This window comes from Odontesthes bonariensis, chromosome 7 (assembly GCF_027942865.1).
Source record: "Odontesthes bonariensis isolate fOdoBon6 chromosome 7, fOdoBon6.hap1, whole genome shotgun sequence".
Classification (NCBI taxonomy): Eukaryota; Metazoa; Chordata; class Actinopteri; order Atheriniformes; family Atherinopsidae; genus Odontesthes; species Odontesthes bonariensis.
The window spans coordinates 3827921-3854138 of NC_134512.1; the positions used below are offsets into that span (position 1 = coordinate 3827921).

The 26218-nt window shown below is 42.8% G+C and overlaps 2 protein-coding genes across 4 annotated transcripts in view; one reads left to right on the top strand and one right to left on the bottom strand.

The window, feature by feature from the left end:
- The window catches only part of bcar1 (BCAR1 scaffold protein, Cas family member), an 87762-nt gene extending 67719 nt beyond the window's left edge, over positions 1–20043 (top strand). For all 3 annotated transcript variants that reach the window (XM_075469274.1, XM_075469275.1, XM_075469276.1), the window contains 6 exons: positions 8236–8385; positions 9650–9745; positions 14168–14557; positions 14965–15837; positions 17222–17311; positions 18473–20043. In XM_075469274.1, coding sequence (XP_075325389.1) covers positions 8236–8385; positions 9650–9745; positions 14168–14557; positions 14965–15837; positions 17222–17311; positions 18473–19018 — 2145 coding nt within the window. In that variant the 3' untranslated portion in view covers positions 19019–20043. The remainder of the gene's footprint in view (positions 1–8235; positions 8386–9649; positions 9746–14167; positions 14558–14964; positions 15838–17221; positions 17312–18472) is intronic.
- Positions 20044–21310: 1267 nt separating this feature from the next.
- LOC142383653 (C-signal-like) overlaps positions 21311–26218 on the bottom strand; it is a 30232-nt gene continuing 25324 nt past the window's right edge. Inside the window, exons 5-7 of the mRNA XM_075469279.1 lie at positions 24954–25072; positions 24396–24506; positions 21311–21547 (exon numbers count right to left, since the gene is read on the bottom strand). Coding sequence (XP_075325394.1) covers positions 21434–21547; positions 24396–24506; positions 24954–25072 — 344 coding nt within the window. The 3' untranslated portion in view covers positions 21311–21433. The remainder of the gene's footprint in view (positions 21548–24395; positions 24507–24953; positions 25073–26218) is intronic.

The following is a 26218-nucleotide window of genomic DNA, read 5'->3' on the forward strand; positions in this document are numbered from 1 at the left end:
TCCTCCTCAACTAAATGTTAGTTTAGTTTTGAATGCAGGCAAGAGTGACCCCCCACACACATACACACCGTTGGGCGGGCTGGTTGGATCGGCTGCAGGAATGGGGGTCTTTCATTAATAATATTATTATTAGTGTTGTTGTTAATAACTGCTCTGCTCAGACTCATGGGAGACGTGCTTGTTTCCTGCCGTTTCCATAGCGATAGCGGCGCGCCAGAGAAATTTATATTATATATTTTTTTTCAGCGTGAGAAATACAATATGTGGCGGGAGTGCGTGACGTTAAATGTGTGAAACTTGAGATCCCTGCGTTACCTGTGACCTTTGAGACGGAAGACGCTGTGCCACAGGCTCCCCCGCGAGAGTCGCCGCCATGGCTTAGCAGCGTGTCAAAGACTTTACATCCGTGCAAAGTAATTGCATGCTGTGTGGTCAAATGTTTCGGCATGTTGGAGGTATTTCCCCCCTTTGATATGATCAAAGCTCTGCACGAGTTCTGCAACTGGCCCTAGTATTGTCCTTTTTGGTGAAATATAACCAAACTTTGGAGCGCTTCTGCCTCGACGCCATGTTGGAACTGGTTCTCGATTCCCATCCCTAGTATTGAGCTTATCAAAGTTAGAAAATCAAAATCAAGGTATTTATTTGAAGGCCAGACTTATTTAACACAGGTCTAGTTTGGCTAAAATGAACTGGAACATGACTTTTTTTGCAGGAAGTTAAAGGCTCCCTCTTCACATTTACTCTATATGTCACTCTCTCTTTGTTGCAGCCCCCTCACTGAAGCAGGCTTAGTCTGAATGTTGTGCTTAAAGACTTTCAGAAAGTACTACTGACTGAGCAGGGACAGTCTGGGGGGAGATCATCTATACCAGTGATACTCACTATTTTTTTCACAAGAGCCACATTGGCAGAGCAAAATCAAGGGGAAGAGCCACTTTTATGACAACATCCCCTTTTGCAAATATGCATTTCTACATCCCACAAAAAAAGAAACAACACAGCCAATACATTTTCAATTAAGACCATATTTGCCTTAATACTGGGATGAGTGGAAGCTGGCAGGCATGTCCTTGACTTTCTTCATGTTGTATTTGTAGTTTGTTGTTGTAATCATAGTGAGACATTCAAGATGAGCATGGTTTTTGTGCTGGTTTTTGCCCTTTTTTAATTAAAAACCGATCCATTGCGCCTGCATCTTGCGGTACACCCGACGTTTGCCTGCTCGTCCCCTCTCTGGCGTCTTCATGCTGATTTTCGTTTGGTTTATGCCCTTTTTTCAATAAAAACCGATCCATTGTGCCTGCATCTCGCGCTGGCTAAAGAAGCTAGCATGCACTGCGGTCAAGTGTGATGGTGGTTTAAGCGGGCTGTGTTGCCAGGTTTAACAGAGCCCCCTTTAGGAAACACCATTAAACCTTAATTAATACTTAATAAACATACTTAATACTACAAAAACGCAAACTCAATAAAAATACTTAATTATGTGCAGTATTTACTGTATGTTATTTGAAAAAATGTATTGTTATTGTTACCATATTGTTATAAGCTACTATGCGAGTGCGAGCCACCAATTAAAGCTTGAGGAGCCGCATGTGGCTCGCGAGCCGCACAATGAGTATCTCCGATCTATACCTTGATACTCTGGGTGCCTCCAAAGGCTCTTAGTCTGTAGGAAAATGTAGTTTCTCTTTGGCCCTTGAGGTTTTTTATTCCAGGTAGTTAATTACTATGATGAAGCTACATGAAAGAAAGCAAAGTGCTCACACTGAGTCTGCAAGAAGGGCTGTGTATCACTTGGGATGTCACGAGAACCAATACTTCGGTACCAAGTCGATGCCACAATTCTGAAAACATGATAGTACAGTGGAAACCGCTTATAGTGGTCACGGATATAGTAATCAACCGCTTATATAGATCAAAAGGCTTGGGACAGAATCATTTCTATACAAATGCTGTTTAAATAATTTGTTTATAGTAATCAAGAAATCCGCTTATAATGTTAATTTTTGGCCATTTTATGAATGTAAACATGTGCAAAAATAATTTTAAAACTTGTAGCTATTTTATTTTTTACTCCCTTGATTCCTTTCTGCCCTATGCTTCTGCCTCGCTAGCTAACGTAACGAGTTGACACCGGGCAGCAAGCGCGCGAATAGGGGTGCGCGATCTGACGATATAAAATTGTGACTGGCGAGGAAGAGTGGAGAATCGCAGGCGATCTACCAAATTAAAGAAACCGTATAGATCGCCTTTGCCAATCAGCGCAATGATTTTTTTAATGCTGGTTCCCGCCGATGCGGCAGCCGACGAGCTGGTGAAGAAGAGGAAATCCACCTCTGTAATTTGGAATTGGTTCGGGTTTTCTTCTACCCTAACCCACTGCTGCTGGTCCACATCAGGAATGGGAACAGCAGCAGCGGCACCATCCACAGCACATCCATAGCGGCGCACGGGAGAAACTCACGGCCAGCAGCAGCACTCTCGGGTCGGATGAGGAAACCGCTAGCTCCTAAGCTAACTATGGTGCAAGAGAAAAGGGATGCACCGCGACCGTGACAAACATTACACAGTTGAAAAGTATTCCTTTAGGGCGCTCTGGTGATGGCAGTGCGTGACTGTGGCTGCAGTAAATGAACATGCAGCGTTGCTCATCTGTTGCTAAATGGCATCATGAGGTGGAGTCAAGTCGTCATCAGTGGTTCGTTTTTCTATTTCCGGTTGCTTCACTCTCACTGTGTCAGATGTCATTAATTAGATCATTATTTTTCATCTTGAATTGGGTTACAGTTGAATTACAATGTGTTGACTGCCAAATTCTTTCTTTTACTCCTTAGCTCTTCTGTGGTTCAACATGTCGACTTAACTCTACTGTAATTGGTCTTTTTTTTTTTTTTTGGATGGAAGATCGTGATAAAAAATCGAAATCGTGATTTTATGCAAAAAAATCGTGATACAACATTTTTTCCATATCGCCCACCCCTACGCGCGAATCATGGCTGGAAAAAGGAAGTCATTTTCTCTGAATGAAAAATGTAGTCTCCTCGAGGCGTATGACAAATTACCAAAAACGAGCCAACGAGATGCTGTGGCGAAGCTTGGCATTCCTCAGGTGCTTTTCCCGGGCGCCGTCGTTTTCTTTCTCCGTCGTTTGCATTCATGACTGTCTCTCGTTGCTTAATTAGACTACACAAGGTAGCTGAGGAATGCCAAGCTTTGCCGCACCATCTCGGCTTGCTGCCCGGTGTCAACTCGTTACATTAGCTAGCGAGGCAGAAGCATAGGGCAGAAGCAGACGTCCAGAAAGGAATCAAGGGAGTAAAAAATAAAATAGCAAAAAAATAAAAATAATACTTAGCTTATAGTGTTCAAATTGGCTCTGGACCAACGTGATCACTATAAGCGGTTTCCACTGTACCCGTTTTTCTAGGTACCGTTGGTATCGGGAATGCAATTCCTCCGGACATAATGTGGGCACCATATACACCTACAAGTGTTCTAGTGTGCCCTTAAATGCCAAAGGAACACAGAAGATGGCAGCTGCCCTTTGAGATCTCTGATATAAAGGGCACTACAAATAAAATGTATTATTATTATTATTATTAGCTGCAGCTGGATATATGGCGGTGAATGAACGGGATCAGAGGCACAAAGCGTGTCATACTCCGATATGATAGGTGGCGCTGTACCCATTCCAACTATTGCTAATAGAGCCACTTCCTGTTGACCTCTTCACCAACAACAACAACAACAACAAACTCAGGCGTTGGAGAAAGATGGAGAACGAAGAGGAAGATGAAGCTACGTCCCTCTACATTTGGTCTGTGATGAGCTGCTTGTTGCACAAACGCGATGCCCAACGGAGCATTCTCCATCGCGTTGTTTGTTTGTTTCTGACGGCAACAACAGGAATATCGTCTCCTTTCACTTCCGGGTCACGACCCCGGGGAAAAATCTGGAGCATGCGCAGAACGCAAAGTCTGATTCACCACGAGCTTCAGCGTCTACAAGCAGGTTTAGAGTGACTTTCAGCCCAGTTATCTCGGGGTCTGAATCCGATCCGATCCAATTTCTTGTCAGATTAAGGTGCCTACATGAACTTAATAACTCAGTCTTATTGTAATTTAGCCAATAATCCGATCCTTTCAGTGCCATGTAACCCCACTGACTGTATCCTGTGACCCAGCCTTGACCCAAATTTCTCAATTCTCAAATGTTTCATCATACTTCATCAAAAAAACCTGCTCCTTTGTATTACCTGTATGTGGGTCACCAGTTTGTAGCTATTGACCAGATACTTGTGACCTCATTATATGAAAGTATCACAGAGAGGTGTCAGTTTTGTATAGCTCTGTGGTTAGGACAAACAGCTCCTTTCACAAACAAGACAACCACCATGTTTTGAAGCAGCTATCAAAAAGTAGGGTAAAACATCTGCAGTTCTCTAAATCTTTACCAAGTTACATAAGCCACCAGGCTGCAGTGACAAAAAGCCTGTGTCATTTCTGCTGGATCCAAGCACTTCCACACATAGTGTTTAATGAAGCCATTAGCACGTGATACTAATGGCTTTGTGAATTTGTTAAAATGGTGGCAGTCGGTCACATATCTGTCAGCTGAGGAGCTCACTCTTCTATATGTTGAACATTATTGAATACTCAGTGTAAGGGTTTAATTGTACCACAGTAACTGTGCAGTTGTTATCAACTTGAGAAAAGGTGATGATTTCTCACCTGAGGACACCAGGTCTCACCTAACCAACACAGAGCACTGTGTTAAACATAACTGGAGTGGAAGCAGTGACGAGTACCCGTACGTGGTCAGAGAGCAGAAGCTGCAGCTTCAGCACTTTTCTCTGGTTCCTTTGGCTCCTGGTGAAAACCCACTCAGTGCAGCAGCTGGGAACTGCAGGGAAAACCAGAGGAGGACTCAAGTTGATTCAACACTTCTAGTCTAAATAAGATAGCACAAATGTATGTTATAATATTGACACACACACACGCTTTTACACACAGGGAGTAGGATGTTTCTGTCAGGATGACAATTGATCTATGGCCTTGATCTCTGAATGGGATTAAAAGGCTCAGCTGGCAATTACTGCTGCTGGACCTTATACACACACACACACACACACAGACACACACAGACACACACACACACACATACAAACATACACGCACACACACACACACACACACACATATACACGCACATACACATACATACACACACACACACACACACACACACACACGCACACATCCACTTAGCATTAGTGTGTAGATGGGTTTTCTTCTTTAGGGTTCAAACAGACAAGTGATCAATAACATCGGTTGTTTATCAGACGTGTGTGTGTGTGTGTGAGAGAGAGAGAGAGAGAGAGAGAGAGAGAGAGAGAGAGAGAGAGAGAGAGAGAGAGAGAGAGAGAGAGAGAGAGAGAGAGAGGAGAGAGAGAGAGGAGAGAGAGAGAGAGGAGAGAGAGAGAGAGAGAGGAGAGAGAGAGAGAGAGAGAGAGAGAGAGAGAGAGAGAGAGAGAGACGACATCTGGCTATAAACCAAGTGTTGTCAATCCTAATGAAAACCTTTTGACAATGAGGAACAGGCTGTTTACCTGTGCATGCGTGTGTGGTGGGTGTGTGCATGCGTGTGTGTGCGTATGCATTAGGGCTGACCGATATACCGTTATCGTATCAATATCTAGATATGAACATTCAAGATATTAATATCGCAAATTCAACGATATAGATTTTCCCTGCATGTGCAGCTCAGGCAGTCGCAAACATCATTTTAACGCTTGTTATTTTATTTATTGTGTTTTTAATATGTTGTAAAGTGTCCTTGAGTGTTGAGAAAGGCGCTTTTTTTAAAATTAAATGTATTATTATTATTATAACTCAAGACCCGATGGATGCAGACGTCCTTCTTTTGTTTTATGTTTTTATTTTTCAGAAAAATGCTTAGTTTTCACTCAACCCACAGTCATATTGTATCTATATATCGAGATATCTGGCATTAATATCGAGATGTGAAATTTTGTCCATATCGTTAGCCCTAGTATGCATGCGTGTGTGGTGGGGAGACACAGAGAATTGCATGATTGAATGAATACACATGCAAAGCAACGACCTACCACTGTTTAGGAATTAGTTCTCAGTAGAACTCCTGGGGAAATAATTCCTGGAGGAAGTAAAATCAGTTTTTGTTTGAAAATTAAATGAGAGACAGCATTCTGAGTTACAGGCAGAAGGCGAGTGTGCACACAGTGATGTCAAATAGATGATTTTATTATCTGTGTATGCCTGTGTCACAACACACCTCTGACAGCCGGGGAGATCAGGGAGTATCCGTTAATCAGGACTGCAGCTGATCTAACTTAATGGATGTCTCTATCTAAACATGCATCAGTGTAAGAGGAAACTATGTCTGCTCAGGTGAGAAGAAGGAAATCAGCTTTCTCTGAGTTCAGTGAGAGATGAGGCCACAGCTTCCTGGGAAAACCCTCTGTAAGAAGGTTAATGAAACAGCACCATCATCAACTGGTCATTTTATGCTAATAAGATATCTTAGCAACAAGATCAGTTTAAAAAAATGTAATTTTTTTATTTTATTTTTTGAATGCATTTAGTCTACAATCACTAGTTCATGACAAATACTTTTGTATTTATTCCCTAAAAATGTTCTCCCTAAAAGAGCTAATATGTGGTGTTCATAGCAGGCTCAATATTTTTAGTTAGAACTCCTACCTTTGTCAGTAATGAAGCAAATTAGTGGCCAAAATGGTAAATGAGAGAAACTCAGGCTGCAGTTGTGGTGGTTAGCATCTGGCTGCATGTTTGTTTTCGTATTGTCTGGTGAGGACAGGACGATGTAAGGACACTAAGTGGGTTAGGTTTGTTGGGTTGTGGTTTCCCAGACTAACCAGTTGACTTTGCACTCAAACCATATAACACAGAGTTTAAACAGGCACACAATAGGGCAGCCCAGTTCTCACGACATCTGCGACTGGGGCCCTGCTCTGTTTTTATTGGCCCTGTGTGTGTCTGTGTCAGCGCCATGTCGGAATGAAAATGAGCAACCTTTAGTCTCTGTTCAGTCACTGTCAACACAATACATTTTCATTCAAAAATGAGAAAAGCTTTCTTTCCCCCTGCGTCTGATGAAAGAGACCGCAGTGACTTCGTTTCTCACCGTAAGCCTGTAGGCTGCCACTGTCACACCTGTCATTCCTGAAAAGCCTTTGGGTGTCATGAGAAATAAGGAGTTTGGTCTTTGATCGGTTTACTGTACATATATATATATGTAAAGCTTTTCTCCAGCTGTTAACCTTGTAGCACCCAAGCATATGAATAATCATTGAAAAAAATCATTTTGTCGCTTCTTGCATCTTTTTGGGTGGGAATAAACCAATATTTTTTGGAATTGGGCTATTTTTGATCATTTTAGGCAATGTTGCATATTTGCAACTGTGGGCTTTCCTGAATTTTGTTCACAAAACCAAGTCATCCTCTGCAGATCGTTTGGCAAAAAAAGGTATAGTGAAAGTTCACCAGTAACTGCTGCTACCACAATAAAATGTATATAATAGACCTTTATTGAACATTCTTAATACAAAGTGCGGAACGCAACCATCATAAACTTTCCATTCAACAACAAATCAAACAGATTTCACAGATCTTTGTTGTGAAAAAGTGAAGCACATATGTAATGTAAATAAAAATGTAATGTAAATAAAAAATGTGCACATGAAGCTAATAAAAAAAATGCAAAAAAATAATCATAATAATACAATTTGGAGAGCTGACCTCCCATTACCGTTGTGAAAGGTGGACAAAGCAGACAGCACCAAAGAGACCAGAACGAACTAGAACAGACCACCGCAAAGCAGAGTGTAATTCACTGAGCCAAGAAAATGATGCTGTGACAACTGTCGGCACATAAAATGTAACGTCAAAAAATATTACACATGAATGTAAATAATGTATGTAAATTCAAAAAATCAAATGATGTAATGTAAAAAAAAATATAATGTAAATAAATAATGTAAATAAATAAAAAGCTTGTTGCATATCTGCAACTGTGGGTGCTACAAGGTTAATATCAATATAAAATGTATCTGGTTGTGTTAATGTCCATCCTCTGCCCCTCAGACTGATGTTTGTAGTGTAATCATAGATCCTGTTGATACTTTTTCTTGTTTCCAACCTGCCTTTCCTGTTTCTGGGCTTCTTTGTCAAGGTGATCGTTCCGACTCGTGTTGGACAGATTTATGTCTACGACACGGTGAAAGCAGACCAGGACGAGTATGACGTCCCGCCCAGACATCAACCTCCTACTCAGCAGGACATCTACGATGTGCCACCCACCCGCCAGCAGTACAGCACACAGGTCAGGCAGCTGCGTGGGAGTGGGATTCATCTGGACTGATGGGTTCCTGCCATTTCCTTATCTATCTCATTAACATTTCTCAGGATGATTCAGATTCATTGATCAACACATGTAATCTTTTGATGCAGTGACAAGCTGATGCATGATATGTCGCCTCAGTTTTAAATGTGCAGTGCTCATTTAAAGGCGGGGTAGGGGATCTTTTTCTGGAACATTTTTTTACATATTGCTTGAAATACTCTTCACACCCTCACACCAACCAATTAATTAAAAGTTTTGACACAAATATGACATTTTTTAGTGGCCTCTAGAACGTACAATCTAGGAAAAACAGTATCCAATCATTGTGAACGGACCGTTCACAATGATTGGATACTGATGCCGTCTATCAAACTGCAATCTGCTCCTCCCTCCCCCTCCCCCTCCCCCTCCTCCCTCCCCCTCCCCCTCCTTCCCCCTGTGCACGTACCCTGCTCCGTGAACGAAGCTTGGCAGGAAGCTAAACTAGAGCCAGCTTGGCTAGCACCTAGCATTATTAAACGTATAGTTAGCATAAACTAAATACTAAATACTAAATACGGCAACGATCGATGCAGCGCTCGTGCACCGTCGTGCTCGTGCGCGTTCATGTACTCTAGAGGCGTGCCTTCGGGGGGAAAGTGAAGAAAAGGGTTGGGACTTTTTACCTGTGTATTTTCAAAATGCAGCTTCGCTGGACTCAAAATCCAGGATCTCCTACCCTACCTTTAAATCAAAGAAATCATACAATGTGAAAAGTTCAGTTTTCAGTTACATATGTGTGATTGATTTTCACTTTTGTAGAGTACAGTAGAGTACCATTTGTGCACATTTTGTAGAGCTCCAGTAGTGTTGTTTCCAGCTCTCAGATGACTGAGCCTGTGTAGACGCGACTGAATGGGATGCTCTGGGCTCTGTCAGAACTTTTTCCGGTCCGGTCGCTCTACCCTGCGGTGTGTTTCTCTCTGCAGCTTTGATCAAAGTCCAGGTGTAATGGTGCATTCGGGATGCACCTTTCAAACACAGACATCATAAACCCAGAACCAACAGATGTATTTGCAGTTCCTCCTGCCCCTCCTCATCCTCCCATCTTTCATTTACTCTCTTCTGCTTTCTCTTATCTTCTGTCTGTGGTTACCTTCCTTTGCCCATCTTATAGCTCATTTTGTCCTCTCCCCAGTTTTGGGTAGGTTCAGTCTGTTGTGAGTAAAAACACATTTTCATGTCTGTCTTCCTCTACGTTCAGGTGTACGACACTCCTCCCATGGTGGTGAAGGGTCCCTCTGGTGGTCAAGATATATATGACACCCCCGCAAGCTCTGACAAGAACCCACAGCAGACTGTAAGGCTTTGGATTTGTTATCAGACATTTTTTTTGCCACTGCTTCATAGTTGAAAGTTATATTTCATGTATATATTTAATAAATGCATTACATATTGTATGTCCTAGGTTATCCATAAGTAGAGTAGGGTAAGACAAGCATTTTTTTTTTTAATGTGGTCCTCAAGATAAGAGAAAATTAGGTAGAAGTAAAACAAAGGCCAACAATTTGAATAATCAGAATTGATCTAAAGTTCTAAAGATTTGTCCAAGGGTTAGGGTAGTTAAAGGATAACTGCGGTATTTTCAACATTAAGCCTCTTTTCTGAGTCGTCTGCAACGTTTTAGAACCCCCCTTACCGCTTTTTTGATGTTTACTGCTGTCTCCGGTATTTGCCTAATTTTGATTAATCTCAACCTGCTTCAGAATGGCAAGCATGGTGCATGTCTTAAAAGGTCCGTAAAAGCACCATAAACGTCCGTTTTCAAAATAATCAACTCACCGGAGTGGTTACTGGTGTGCACTGGTAATCCATATCAAATTTCGTTGGGAAAAGTTGCTTCTGTCGTGTTTTATTTGACATTTTGTACTGGATGTTCGTTGATATTACTCCGCCACCGCTAAGAAAATAGTTCGAGCATGAACGAGCTGCCAAATAAAACACAACAGAAGCAACTTTTCGCAACAGCAGTAAAATTAAAAAAAGCAGTGAGGGGGGTTCTAAAACATTGCAGACGACTCATAAAAGAGGCTTAATGTTGAAAATACCGGAGTTCTCCTTTAACAAGTTGACCAGTGGATAAGTTGCACTGAATGGCGGCGGGGGACTGACCATCTCACTGAGTCTTAATCAAACCCATGAGAAATATGTTTGAGATAACTTGCCCCTTTGTAAAACAAAAACAATTATTACATCAGTTTTACAGATAGTTGAACAAAAGTAGAGAGATGATAGTCGGAAAACTGAAAGATTGTTGAAGAAAACTGGATAAATACTAGGTAGAATGAAAAGACAATATAACTGAAACTAATACACATGTTTGTCAGGTAATGAGTCTAAGACTAAATCAAACATTGTCATGATATAGTTTATATTGATGTCTTTTATTCACCTTAACCATAACAACAGCCACAGTTTTAAGAGCAGTGCAAGTGACAGCTCTGCAGTGAAATGTTGCAGTCATTACATCTGATCCGTCAAATTTTTTCTTTGTCTGTTTTGAATGAAAATTGGTGCTTATCACTCCTCCCGTGTATACAGTCTGATAGAAATGATGGGTGCTTCCAAAGTAAACAGAAAAAGTGCATGGTTGTCAATTCAGAGGGAACAGGTCAACTTATCCACTGGCTCATTTTACCCCGCTTTCCCCTGCTTCTTGAGACTCCCAAGAAAATATTCTAAGCAATGTTGTTGCCTTTATGTGACATAGCTACTTTTCATATATTGAGCAATGATACTGTAGATAGACATAGAAAGAATACTTTATTTATCCCCAAAATGGATATAATATTGCAATTTATTCAGTAACTTTGGGCAAGAATGATCTCCTGTTCTGGTGCTTACTGCAGGTTGTTCCACTCACAACCAGCCGTCCATAGAAAAGATCTCTTGATATAAGCAAACCACCCACTACAGCACAGGGTTTATGTCTGTGAATCTCACAAAATGTGAAAAGCTTTCCTCAGTGAGATATCTTTCACTGCACGACAAACGTCTGCTTGCTGGTGGCACGAGGGAAGAACTCATCATTTGGTAAGCATGTCTGCCACATGTAAAAATTCAATCCAGGGGCGGTTTGTGGCGTAGTGGGTACAGCAGGCGCCCCATGTACAGAGGCTATAGTCCTCGTGCAGCTGGCCCCAGTTCGAATCCCGCATCAGACGGCCCTTTGCTGCGTGTTATTCCCCCTCTCTCTGCTCCCTGCTTCCTGTCTCTCTTCACTGTCCTATAATAAAGGCATAAAAAGCCCCAAAAAATATTTAAAATAAATTAATTAATTAAAAAAAAATTCAATTCAGTTTATCCAGTAGTTATTCAGATATTCACTCTTGATCAAAGTATCGTTTGTTAGTTTTTTCTACAACTTCGAATGACATGTGCAAAATGTATATTCAAAGGTTGGACAGAATAACTGAAACGTTGTGTTAATTTACAATGTTAGAATTGAACAGGTTGGCAGCAGTACATATTTCGGTATTTCAAGGGATAGCGTCAAAGAAGTTGTGGACGGTGGTTAGTAGAATTTAAATCCATTCTTCAAGTGGAATCTGATTCAACTCCTTCAGAAAAGATGAAGAGCGGAAGCTATTCCTTTTTCTGCTGCTCCAGAACACACTGGAGATTATTTTAAGATCTGCTGACTGAGGGGCCAGTCCAAGTGTTTGACTGCTCTGCTCCTCATGCCACTTCTGTGAATCTGAGCATTATCATCGTAGAATATGGCACCACCCTGGGGAAACAGTTGGTCTCCCAAAATTGACAAATACTTAAAAGTGACCTCATCATGCAGTGTAAAGCACTGAGAGAATTCTGTGATAGAGCTTCAGAACCCACCAGAGAAGCACCTCCAGTGCTTCATAGTTGGATTCAGGCAACTGAGATTAAAGGCTTCTTTTGGCATCCCCCTTACTTGAAGCGTTAACATGATTTGTCAGAGAAGATTGCATTCTTCCTCTGGTCCATTGTCCACCTCTCATGGTCTGTGCACCATTTTGTGTGTGTTACACTGTTCAGTAACATTAAAAAGAAGAGGTATGGCATTTTTATTAGCTCTTGATAAACTATTTTGGGGGGAACTGGGTTGCTCGATGTTGGTTCGACTGTGCAGTCACTTTAGTAGCTGTGGCTCTTTGTATTTGGACGCTCTGTGGTCTCCATTCAGAGATATTCTTCCCAGAACTGTTTTTTTCTTCTTGCAGACAGACGAGTTCTCTTGTCAGTGTTTGTTACGAAGGCCCAGTCCATTCATACCCCAACACTCTGTTCTCTATAGAAGTCAGAAAGGTCACACATTTTTATTTCTACTGATGCACAGAGTACTAAAAAAAAAAGGTTTTAGATACTGCATAAAGTACAGGCTGTCTGCTGTGCATATATATATACACACTATACTGCCAAAAGTTTTGGCTCATCTGCCTTTACACGCAGATGAACTTAAGTGACCTCCTATTCTTAATCCAGAGGGTTTAATATGACGTCGGCCCACCCTTTGCAGCTATAACACAAGGTTTAGGAGTGTTTATGGGAATTTTTGACCATTCTTCCAGAAGTGCATTTGTGAGGTCAGACACTGATGTTGCACAGAAGGCCTGGCTCACAGTCTCCGCTCTAATTCATCCAAAGGTGTTCTATCGGGTTGAGGTCAGGACTTCCACACCACACTCATCCATGTCTTTATGGACCTTGCTTTGTGCACTGGTGCGCAGTCATGTTGGAACAGGAAGGGGCCATCCCCAAACTGTTTCCACAAAGTTGGGAGCATGAAATGGTCCAAAATCTCTTGGTATGCTGAAGCATTCAGAGTTCCTTTCACTGGAACTAAGGGGCCAAGCCCAGCTCCTGAAGAACAACCCCACACCATAATCCCCCCTCCACCAAACTTTAGACTTGGCACAATGCAGTCAGAAAAGTACCGTTCCCCTGGCAACCGCCAAACCCAGACTCCTCCATCAGATGCCAGATGGAGAAGCGTGATTGGTCCCTCCAGAGAAGGCGTCTCCACTGCTCTGAGTCCAGTGGCGGCGTGCTTTACACCGCTGCATCCGACGCTTTGCATTGCACTTGGTGATGTATGGCTTGGATGCAGCTGCTCGGCCATGGAAACACATTCCATGAAGCTCTCTACGCACTGTTCTTGAGCTAATCTGAAGGCCACATGAAGTTTGGAGGTCTGTAGCGACTGACTGCAGAAAGTTGGCGACCTCTGAGCACTATGCACCTCAGCATCCTCTGACCCCGCTCTGTCATTTTACGTGGCCGACCACTTCGTGGCTGAGCTGCTGTCGTTCCCAATCAGTTCCACTTTGTTATAATACCACTGACAGTTGACTGTGGAATATTTAGTAGAGAGGAACTTTCCCGAATGGACTTGTTGCACAGGTGGCATCCTATCATGGTACCATGCTGGAATTCACTGAGCTCCTGAGAGCGAGCCGTTCTTTCACAGATGTTTGTAGAAGCAGTCTGCATGCCCAGGTGCTCTAATTAATAAACCTGTGGCCATGGAAGTGATTGGAACTGCTGAATTTAGTTATTTGGATGGGTGAGTCAATACTTTTGGCAAAATATAGTGTATCTGTATAATGTATGTACCGCAGTAAATAAATCTTTCCATGAGTCCATCTTGAGCCCAGCTAAAACGTAATTGAAAAGCCAACTGAAAATAAGCCGCCGTCCCACATTCACCATTTGTGAACAAATGTCTCTCTCTCTCTCTCTTAAGGTTTATGACTTCCCCCCATCTGTCAGCAAAGATGTTCCTGATGCTTACCCAGTCAGGGAGGAGACCTATGATGTACCACCCCACTTTGCCAAAATGAAACCCCAAGTCCCTGTCACTTCTGGCAAGTACCTGCACAACAATGTCAGCGATGATGACGATGAGCCACCAATTCCAGAGGATGTATATGATGTCCCGCCCCCTATCCTGACTGACAAGCATCATCAAGGAGATGGAGGTGCGGTCAGCCAGGCCCTGCAGGAGATCTATGACATCCCAGCCAACCTGCGTCCTGGGGGTCACCCCACCCAGGATGTCTACGACTTCCCACGAGAAAGAGAGGAGAGAGGGGGAGAGAGGGGAGAACAGTACGTCTACGATGTCCCACCACAGGTAAGACAGCTTGGGGGCTGCTTTTACATTTTCAGTAACAAGTCGGTCGATCCATCTCAGCTGATCCAGCTGTCATTACCAAGTCTGCCGTTTGAATCCGTAACTCCTTGTCATGTCATATAGCTCTCAACATGAAGGTATATGCGTCGTCTTGAATGACTGGGTGGGTTTGCTCTCGGTGGGACTATATATGAGTCTAAAGTTTGTTCCTCCAGCATTAATCTGCAGTTTGCTGGGAAAGAAGAAGGCTTTGCAGGAATGTTAATGTTCCACCTTCTGTCCTTTACAGTTTGACTCAGTTTACTGACCGACGGTTTCTCCATCATGATCCTGATGTCATCTTCTGCCTGTTTGCTGTTTGCTCTGCCTGAGTCTCGGCATTATTTCAGTGGTAATGTGTTTTGCAGGTTGTACGGGATGCCCAGTCCACAAGTGAGGAGCTCACCATGTCTTTCAAGCGGCTGTCTGCTTCGAGCACAGGAAGCACACGGAGTAACCACTCTTCTTCATCGCTGGACCTGGTCCCCGTCCGTGACACCTGCTCACTTCCTGGTCCTGGCTCCATTCCAGGGAAACCCCTCATCTTGGACCTCGATCAGGCCATGGAGCGCCTGTCTCGCCTCCAGCAAGCTGTGGAGTCCAGCGTTTCCCTTATGATGTCATTCATCACAGGCAACTGGAGAGGCCCTGCTCAGCTGGAGGGGAATCTGCCTGCCATCCATCAGGCTGCTGACCGATTGCGTGCCACTGTTCGAGACTTTCTAGAATTTGCTCGGGGTGCTGTTGCGAATGCTGCGCAGGCCACAGACCGCTCGCTGCAGACCAAACTGGGCCGTCAGGTGGGAAAGATGGAGGAAGTCTTTCAGAGTTTGATTCGACACAGTCAGGGATTAGACAGCATTTCGTGGTCACACACAGCACTCTCAGCTCCACCACCAGGAGGGGATGACTTGGATCGACTAATTATGACTGCGAGAGGCATCCCTGATGATGCCAAGCAACTTGCCTCTTTTCTCCATGGCAACGCCTCGCTGCTTTTCAAAAGGACCAACCGGCAGCTACAGCAGCTGCCCCTTCCTGCAATCCCAGGGGACATCAGCAGTCAAGGAACAGGATCAGGAAGTGGAAGCTACCAGGGAGGGGAAAAAGTGCATATTCAGTCCCGGCCCCTCCCCTCTCCCCCAAAGTTCACAGCTGCAGAGGAAGAGGAAGGTGTGGACAGGCCGTATGAGACCACAGAGGAAGGCTGGATGGAAGACTATGACTACGTACATTTACAGGTACACACACAATCCCACAACATGTAAACCCCTCACTGCAACACGAATGCCTGTGTGTTACATGGAGCCGGGGAACAGTGAAGAAGAACTGTTCACTTTCTCTGTCATATGCCAAAGTCATTGACATGTGACCAGTGTTATTCCTTTGATCTGTGTTTTTAATGTTTGGGCTTATCAGTGTCAACGAGATATGTACCTGGACTGATTTTGATTTACTCTTAAGTAGTAATTATTGATATAGGAGCTCATATTGTAAATGTAAATGTACTTTATTTATGCAGCCCTTTACAGACAATCCTTATGGTGTACCAAAGTGCTTTACAGCAGGTAATAAATAAAGAGAAGAAGAAGTAAAAACAAATAAAAACAATAAAAGAACAGTGAAAGCAATAAAATACAACAAAATCAAATAAGATAAAATAGGATAAAAGTGTCATCATACTACTGGGTATTAAAAGCCAGCCTAAATAAGTAGGTTTTCAGCCTAGATTTGAAGAGGCCCAGGTCAGAAATAAGACGCAGCTGGACGGGGGGCTTATTCCAGAGCCTGGGGGCAGCTTTGGGAGAAGGCTCGGTCACCCCAGGATTTGTATTCTGACCTGGGCACTTCCAGCAGAAACTGATCTGTTGACCTCAGAGCTCTACCAGGACTGTTAAAAGCTCAGATAGAATGGAATAGAATATAAGTACTTTATTCATCCCTGCTGGGAAATTACTTTGCAGTTGCAGCATACAGACAAGTAAAAAAAAAATATATATATATATATATGTACAGCAAAATGTGCAACAAATGCAGTTGTGCGAAATTGAGATGACAATAATGACCATAATTAGTGCAGAACAATGATTAACTATTATTATACAGAGTGACAGGAAAGATTTCCTGTATCTTTCCCTTCGACAGCGGAGCTGAAGCAAGGGCGATGGGGTGAGGCCGTTAAGAGCTTTAAAAACAAACATTAAAAGTTTAAAATCAGTTCTATAAAGGACAGGAAGCCAATGGAGGGAGTTAAGAACAGGAGTGATGTGCACACGTCTGTTGGTGTTGGTTAAAAGACGGGATTATATTGAGTCATTTTATTAATCGGTAAGCTTTTCCAGAGAGTGTTCATGAAGGAAACGTTGTTGATATTGTCTGTGTGTGTCTCTGTGTTTGTATTTCAAAAACAATATGAGCTGCGGATGAGGATGGCCCTTACACAGTCACTCTTTCTTACACACACCTGTCCTGCTCATGAAAACTGAGCACATGTGCTTTCAAATCTCTCAAGTCTGTATGCATGTATGTCTGTCCGTCTGTCAGCACAGCCAAGGAAGGTGTGGGAGGAAGAGTTCCTATGAAGGTGTGTGCAAGAAGTGTAACTACTGTGTGTTGATCTGTCAGGGAAAGGAAGAGTTTGAGAAGAACCAAAGACAGCTGCTGGAGAAAGGCAACATTATCAGACACAACAAGACACAACTGGAACAGCAACAGGTATCTGTGTGTGTGTGTGTGTGTGTGTGTGTGTGTGTTCCTGTTTTGTTCTGCTTGTTATTTGTTCTTCTCTTTGTTTGACTGACAGAAAAAGGACATGGTCTCTTAAGCCTAGAGGAAGAATAATACATACACAAGAAGATATTAAGCAGAGATGATAAACACCAGTTATTGCTGGTCTTCTTTGTAAAGTCAACAGTGTTGTTATGTAATTATCCTCACTGCTGGTTCTGCTGCAGGTTCAACTGTTTTTCTCAAATACATTGATAAAACCGATTGGAGCCCATTCTACACCCCAGTAGCTGTCCAGAGAATCTTGACAGCTATGCAGGTTCACTTCCGTGTGTTTGCATGCATACTTTTCTCTTCGGGCCAGTACAGTAGCTTATTCCTCTGGTTCTCCTGTTGTCAAACGGCTTTGTGATAAGTACGTTACATGTGTTCACCTGAAAAAGACCTCTGTGACATTACTGTTAATAGATAAAAAGAAAAATAGAAAGTCTTCTTTCTCTGTTGCCTCGTCTTTGATTAATAGTCTGGAATTTGGAAGCTGAACTTCCAGAGGACACATCAGTGATAGCAGAGGCTTAAACCAAGATTTTCAAACGGCGGGGTGGACAGATGCTTCCATCTCTTCTAGAAATGACACTCTTGCCTTTATTCAGTAACTATTATCAAGAGCTGTTAGACATTACGAATGATATTGTCGGAACTTGCCTGACCAAAACAATCAGGAGTGGGAAAGTTTGACATTTATTAATGCGTCTCAGAATTTCAGTTGGATTTGTGAACTATATAAATACCAACTCAAGCACAAGTACGAGGGGCTGCAGTTTATTATCAATTACTTGAATTAATTCTTCTTTTTTATAGAATTACTTCATTATTTACTCCGTAAATGGTTAATAACGGTGAAAGATGCGAGTATCCCAGCCCACTGCTCACTCCCCTGTTTAGTCTGCCACTAAATCTTTCAGTTTAGGGTTGTAGAAAGTTACAAATGTTAGCATCTAAAAAGATGGAACTGAAGAACATTTTGTTTGGGAAATAAAAACAGATTGTCTAAATTTGTACCTAGTTTTAAAATGATGGACTAACTGGCTAATGATTTGCATGTATTGGTTGATATTGATTGTCCTCTGAATTCTCTTCCTTGTCAAGATTAAACAGTTTGAACGGCTGGAGCAGGAAGTCAGCCGCCCAATCAACAATGACATTACGGGCTGGGTCCCTTCTCCAAACCACCCTCTGGCCAACCAGCTGGCCAAGAACAGTGCTGGAGACCCTGCTTCCTCCAAGCTGTGCCAGGGTGACCGACAACTCCTTCTTTTCTACCATGAGCAATGCGAGCAGAACATCACCACGGTTACCAACGCCATCGATGCCTTCTTCACTGCTGTAAACTCCAACCAGCCACCAAAGATATTTGTGGCACACAGCAAATTTGTCATCCTTAGCGCACATAAGCTGGTGTTCATAGGCGACACGCTGTCACGCCAGGCCAAGTGTTCTGATGTGAGGGCCCGGGTGGCCCAGAACAGCAACAACCTGTGTGAAAAACTCAAAGACATTGTAATCAGTACGAAGACAGCAGCACTTCAGTATCCTTCCCCTGGAGCAGCCAGAGAGATGACTGAGAGGGTGAAGGAGCTGGCTGGGTGCACACAGCAGTTCAGGATGGTGCTGGGACAGCTGATGGTTATGTAGGGGTCAGGGGGGGAAGGAGGGAAGCAAACCAAACACAGACACAAATGCAATGTCCCAGAAACGGGGGGCAGTATATCCTCCGGTAACATGCGACGGACAGCAGGCGTGTGCGCCCCAGCAGCACAGGGCAGGGGAATCCATGCACATTTCCCCGGCTCCAGGTCGGAGAACCTGCAGACATCAACAGAGGGAGGGTTTCCATCCCTTTACTCCTGACATATTGCATGAAACCCTCCTGAAAGCTGGCAGCCTGAGACCCTCTCTGGGACCAGGGGCATCAACCCCACACCTACATCCTACTCCCACCTCCTTTCACTGGGGTCATTCCTGTTGCATCCCTCCCTCCTCTGTTACTCCAGAGCAACTAAAAGGAGCATTATATCTTTGATGGGCTGGGCCGATGGCTGTAAAGTAATCACTGTAAATATTTAAGTTACCTGTTTAATAAAATAAACAGAAAAACAGACTAAAGAAATTACACTATATGAATAAAACAGAATGGTTTTTTTAAGAGAGAAAAGTAAAAACATTAAGTGTAGCTTTTAGACTATATCAGTAAGTGTTATTAATATTGCTATTGAGTATAATTATGGCTCTGACTCTTGATCCTTGTATCATTATTATGGATGTCTAAACTCCAGATGATATGTAAGATATGTATGAATCTATATTGTAGTAAGTCTGAGCTCCATCCTCGATAAAGGCACACTTTCCAAAAAACACACTGGAGCACACAAACACCTTCAAAGATCACCTGGCGTTTTTACAACGACTGTGTTCTGTCAGTATATTCCTCAAGTTGCTCACAGTGACTTCATCCAAGCAGGCAACACTACTGCCAAAAATGTCCCCACATCTGTCCACCTGCAGCCCTGCAGGTGCAGTCGGACGTGATAACAGTGCCATCTCAGATGCATTTTTGGAAAACTGTATCTATGTTGTTTTGAAAGAGGCATGTATTACAGAAAAGTGTAAAAGGTTAAAGAAACAAATGCAATTAAAGCCGTGTTTCTGTTTGTCCCTGACATGATGACATTGTGCTGTCCTTTATAGATAAAGTTGTGTCTCCACAGGAGTCTGCTGCTGTGTTTCCAGTTTGATTTGCTGAGCAGGGCATTTTCCTGTTTTATGTGCATATAAATGGCTTGTTTGCTTATAGAGGAGTGCAATGTAGAGATGAGTGGTGCTCAAAGATCTGACAGGGTGCTTACAACCAACAGGTTAGTCACTTTTCTGTTGTGGAGAAAAGAAAGGAAAAGCGTAAGAAATATATTCCCACAGCTGTCATCATCTGACACAGTGTGCGAGGATGTCTTGAATGCTAGAGAACGGGAGCTCATGGTGCTGCGGTGACAGGAAAGCACGCACAACACACAGCCCAGCCTCAGCAAATAAATAGAAATAGAAAAACAATGAAAGCAGAAGACTAAAAATCTCTGGCATTTTCTTCCTTCAGCAGTGAACTTGCACTGTGCTTACTGGCGTGGGAATGTTTTCACTTCACAGGATCAACCTTAAATGAACAGTGTTTTTATTGGATTTTTATTCTCTCTATGTTCTGACGCTGAAGGAGGTTCAGACTATTAATCTACTATTAGCAGTTATTTCTCATTCCTGCTCGGTAGTTGAGGTAGAAAAGTGAAAGAATGAAGCAAAACGTTGTGGAGAATGAGATTTGATCCAGGAATCTGTCACTTGTAGGTCAGGGACTTGGTGCTACCCACCACCCACATTTGCAATGACAAGGCACTTTCTTTGTCAATAAATCTATCCATCCGTATTCTATACATGCAAAATCCAGTTCAGGGTCGCAGGTGGAGCTTGAGCCTATCCCAGATGCCATCAGTTGAAAAGCGGGCCAACACAGGGACTAATGAGACAAACAACCGTGTACACACACACTCGCTTCCACTAGGGTCAACTTAGAGTGACCAGTTAAGATAACATGCATGTTTATTGACTGTGAGAGATATTTTTGGCTGGCATTTGTTTGCCTGATGCAGCGCTGACTGCAACATGTTTACTCTGTTGCTGCTGATGGAAAATGAGGTTGAAGGCAGTGACGTAATCAAAGCAATGAGCTGAGGGGCTCTGGTTGCATCTTTGTTGGGCCAACAATTAGTTTCACACTAAGGAGCTGCCTCCAGGGGCTACTAACAACCACAGAAGTGAAAGAATACACTGTTTCACTACCTGAATTCCAGAGCTAAGCTTGGAACTTCTGAAAATGAATCATGATAACAGCTTTTGATTTAGCTAGATTTCTAACAGTATGATGCTGCACCACTGGTTATGATATCATTCACTTTATTTCAGATGATCAAGAAAGATGAAGCCGACTCCAAAAAGTCTCCTTTGTGTTTTTATGTTGATATCATTTGTCCGTTTGGCCTGGTGTGGTTTTCATGGTGACTGCTACCAGGGGATCCTGTTGCCCTGCAAGTCCAGAAGCATCCCGCTGTCTTTGTTGCTCAGTGACGAGATCACATTGAGTACGGCCCCCACACTGTCCTGGGTGCTCAGAGGAGCCTGTGAAGAAAATGCACCAAAGAACAAAGATGCTCAGAAGAGATGAAAAGGAAGGAAAATTGTTTTTATTTATTTACTTCGTTAAGAATTCTGGAAACCAGCTGAACAAACTATCGTGGTCACCAACATGATGAAGGCCAAGAAACTTCAAATGAGATGGAAAATACGCCTCTGTATGTGTGAGCCAATTCAGTTTATTTACATTGTGCCAATCTACAACACAGGTAATCTCAGGCCACTGTAAACAGTTCAGTTCCAGTCCAAATCAGTACCGCCCTTATACATTCTATTTAATTCAGTCCAGTTCTATACACTAATTCAGTACAACAGTTTTTCTAGAATACCAGGTCAGAAAAAGTAGCCGAGCTAAGGAAACCAGCAGATCATATGGAATCTGCACTTTGATTCAATTCCCATTCCTAAGCCTGTGAGGAGGAAGACTTTCTTCTGACAGAAGGAGAACTCCAGCTGAATCTGGCTTGGAGGTTTGGGGTTGAGATGACAGGACAGTCACAAACACGACTCCCAGACAGGGATATATGCCATGGGAAAGAACAATTAAATTTGAAGGGTTTAACTTGGGAAAAGAAAAAAATATAATATTAACTTTACGGGGGCCTCAGAAAAACAGAAGAACACCAAAGTTATTCAGCTTAATCCTCCAGGAACCACAGGTGCCTGAACAAAGTTTTATAGCAACTTTATAGCCCATTCAGGAGTTGAGATTTTTGGCCTAACAGACTGTAGAGTGTCAACAAGGTGTGGCGTGGTGGTGAGGAGATAGGACCCGGGTGCAGATATATCAATAAAAACTTGATTTATTCCAAAGGAACAACAAAAAGCATGGCAAAGCCGGAATACAAAAAATTTAAACTCACAAAACAAAACTTGGAACAATCAAACAATCATGTGTGTGTGCGTGTGTGTGTGTGTGTGTGTGTGCGTGCATGTGTGTGTGTGTGTGTGTGTGTGTGTGTGTGTGTGTGTGTGCGTGCGTGTGTGTGTGTGTGTGCGTGTGTGTGTGTGCATGTGTGTGTGTGTGTGTGTGCGTGTGTGTGCGTGCACATGTGTGTGTTTGCGTGTGTGTGTGTGTGCGTGCATGTGTGTGTGTGTGTGTGCGTGCACGTGTGTGTGTGTGTGCGTGCGTGTGTGCGTGCACATGTGTGTGTTTGCGTGTGTGTGTGTGTGTGTGCGTGCGTACGCACGCGTGTAAGCGCGTGAGTGGTCAACCAGACTAGAACAGGGATATATAACTACAACTAGACAACTAAACAACAAAAGTATTTTTCATTGGGAAGAACAAAACAATGAGTTAATCTCAAGGTCATGGCTGAACATTATTCAGTCAGTATATTCATTATTTGATTGTTGATAGAAGTAGCTTCATGGATTCTAAAGGGTATGGATGGAGCCACTGGTTTAAATTGAGACATGGATGTTGTGTTAAGTAACTTAGCCTCTCCATATCCTATGTGCATGTTGTGATGAGCAGATACTTGATTTTGATTGTAATTGTCACAGTGGCTCCAGTTTCTCTTTGATTTCAAAATGGACTCATTTCAAATCTTTTTAAGAGGGCTTATTAAACAACCTGCTGCACTGCTGGTGCCACAGCTGTGCTAACCTGATATAAAGTTAAGTAAAACAACACATGAGTGGATGTGAACATAATGGGAAAACAAGCCCAGTATGTGAAACCATGCATGACGCTAACATCTATCAATCTGCTCACATCACGTGCTCACTGAAGAAACTACAATATTTTAAATATTCACATTTGTTAAAATTGGCTTTGTTCTTAGACATTATGAATGAAATAGTCTCTGTACTTTTCCACGATGACCTTAAGTGTTCCAGGCATAGTGAGACAAAACAATTAGCCTGGGAAAGCAGGTGCAAGATTCACACACACACATTGTTTGGCTGATCCAGAGAATATGACCAAGCATGTTGAACCTACTCATGTCCAATCATACTCGGTCGAGTGTGAGTCCAACCTATGAGGCTATAAATGCAAATGAGACCCGGAAATCGAGGCTCAGTCTGACGGATTTCCTGCGGGAGCTCTGTTCCACTGAGCCCAGCGCTGATATGCTTGACGTGTGACTACCAATAAACACTTTATTTAACTTGAGATTCCTCCGGCTTGTTCTTGAGCTTCCATTGAAAGAATCGAGCTAACACATTTAACTAACACATTTCAATCAAATCACTGAAACCATTGATAAAAATACATTTAATACCATAAGATCTCATAACAATACACTGACGGAGTATAGATATGTAGCAACTACGTTTGTGATGTTCCACAGAGTTCCCCTGAAGATTTGATGTGTTTTATGATTGATTTGTTTAAACGAGCCTGATGAGCGTGATAATCAAAGTTCCAACAGTTGAAACAGGAACCTAAAGTGAACTTGAGACACAAAGAGAACACAGAAAGCCAGAGACCGTGGCAAAAGTAAAGTAGAAAAACACAGTTGATGTAACAAATGAAAGAGAAACCAATTAGTCTCTTGTGAGTAAAACATGTTATATTGTTGGACTGTCATTTCTGTGCTGGAACATTCAAATGTCACTGGAGCCTACCTCGCCTACTTCATAAAAAGGTAAGTGGAGCATTGAACACAAATACATCACACTTTATAAACTAGTTATAACTCAAACAAAACATGTATATCTAAATGTGCATACCTCTAATTTCTGCATTTTAGTACTTGTGCTCGGTAGTTCTGAGCTGCTACTGCATGGAAAATTGCATTTGTTCAACTGGAAAAGCATATAAGGGAATGTCAAACTCTCAGTGAATGAACTGATTTAAAGCTCTCTAAACTCCCCCTTTCCTCACCTGCTCTCCTCCCATCTCAGTGCGGACCCAGCCTGGGTGGATGGCTGTCACCAGTATGTTGTTGATCTTGAAGTCCTCAGATTGGCAACGAGTCAGCATGTTCAGTGCTGCCTGGTGACGACAGGAATGTCGCTTAATTCATTGTGATGTAGAAGGATTTTATACTCTGTAAGATTCTATACTCTGAGATCATTTGCAAAAGCAGTATCTGAAGATGGTACCTGCATACCAAACTCCAAACTCACTAACCCTAAAAGCTGACGACAGTCAGGATGTTTGGAGTTCAGTTTGAATAAACTAAACTGACACATACCAACAGACCAAAGAAGTGAAAACGTTTAGAGCTGGAGAATTTACTGTAATATCATGTTAATTCAGTAACGACAGAGACTTTCATCGTGAACTATATTTTTATTTGGAGAACCTGTTATTTAACGATCATCTTTCAGACTTTAAAAGATTAACCTGTGAACCATGCCATAAGCAGACAACTTGAAGTGAAGTGCAAGTCCTCCCTAAACAAAATACTCAGGCAGATCTTGGTTAAGTCAGCAGTACCTTACTGGTCCGATAAGGGTACATCTGTGCCCCTGAAAAGGTTTCTGGACACTTCTCTATGGATGAAATGAGAGTGGACATGTTGATGATGGCTGACCTCCTGCAGGACATTTCATCACCTGATACACAACACACAAAGAGAGACTTGCATCAAGAGGTAGATATTACAAAAAACTATCGTATGACTATAGCACTATAACACCACATGTTGGAATTTGCAACATTTAGCACTGTATAAAGCTGTGTAAAGTTAAACAATTACAACTTGTGAATGACTGGATTCAGATTTATCTTTCCAGGTGAAGTCATGAGTTACACACTATCTACCAGGCCTTTGCTCTCAGGAGTTTTCTTAAAGCAGAACAGACCTCAAGCTCATATGAGCATGAAGTTTACTATCTATCAAGTCTATATATCATTGGAATTTTTGTCCAGGGCACTTTAACAACTAACTACATTGTGTTGCACGTCAGAGCTGTGACGGTGGACAAGCATTATGTGAAATGAGCGGTCTTTACAGCACATGATTACACATGTGCTCTCTGTGTAGCAAGTGTTGAAGAGGAACAAGCCACGGTGACTTTAAAGTAGGAATCATGTCAAATCAGAATCAGGTTTATTGCTAAGTAGGTTTGCACTTACAGGGACTTTGACTTGGTGTAGTTGGTGCAGACAATATAGATATAAATACAGAATCTAGATATATATACAAATAGAGACTGTGTGTTACTGTAACGCAGAAGGTCTGAAGATGCTACGTTAATGTAGCTTGTAGGTCTGGAAGGGGAGAGGGAGAAAGTCGGGGGGGGGGCTCCGGGCCTTGTTGATAAGGCTAGTAGCGGATGGGAAGAAAGTGTTCTTGTGGCGTGAGGTTTTGGTCCTGATGGACCGCAGCCTCCTGCCAGAGGGGAGTGTCTCAAAGAGTTTGTGACTGGGGTGCGAGGGATCAGCCACAATCTTCCCTGCCACAGAGTCCTGGAGGCGTACAGGTCCTGGAGAGACGGAAGGTTGCAGACAAGCTGATGTTCAGCTCCACCTTGAGGTCCTGGGAGATGATGGTTCCCAGGAAGCAGAAAGACTCCACAGTGTCAATTGTGGAGTCACAGAGGGTGATGGGGGTAGGTGAGGCTGAGTTCCTCCTGAAGTCTACAACCATCTCCACTGTCTTTAGAGCGTTGAGCTCCAGGTTGTTCTCCCTGCACCAGGTGGCCAGATGGTCAGCCTCCCACTTGAAGGCGGACTCGTCGCCATCAGAGACGAGTCCG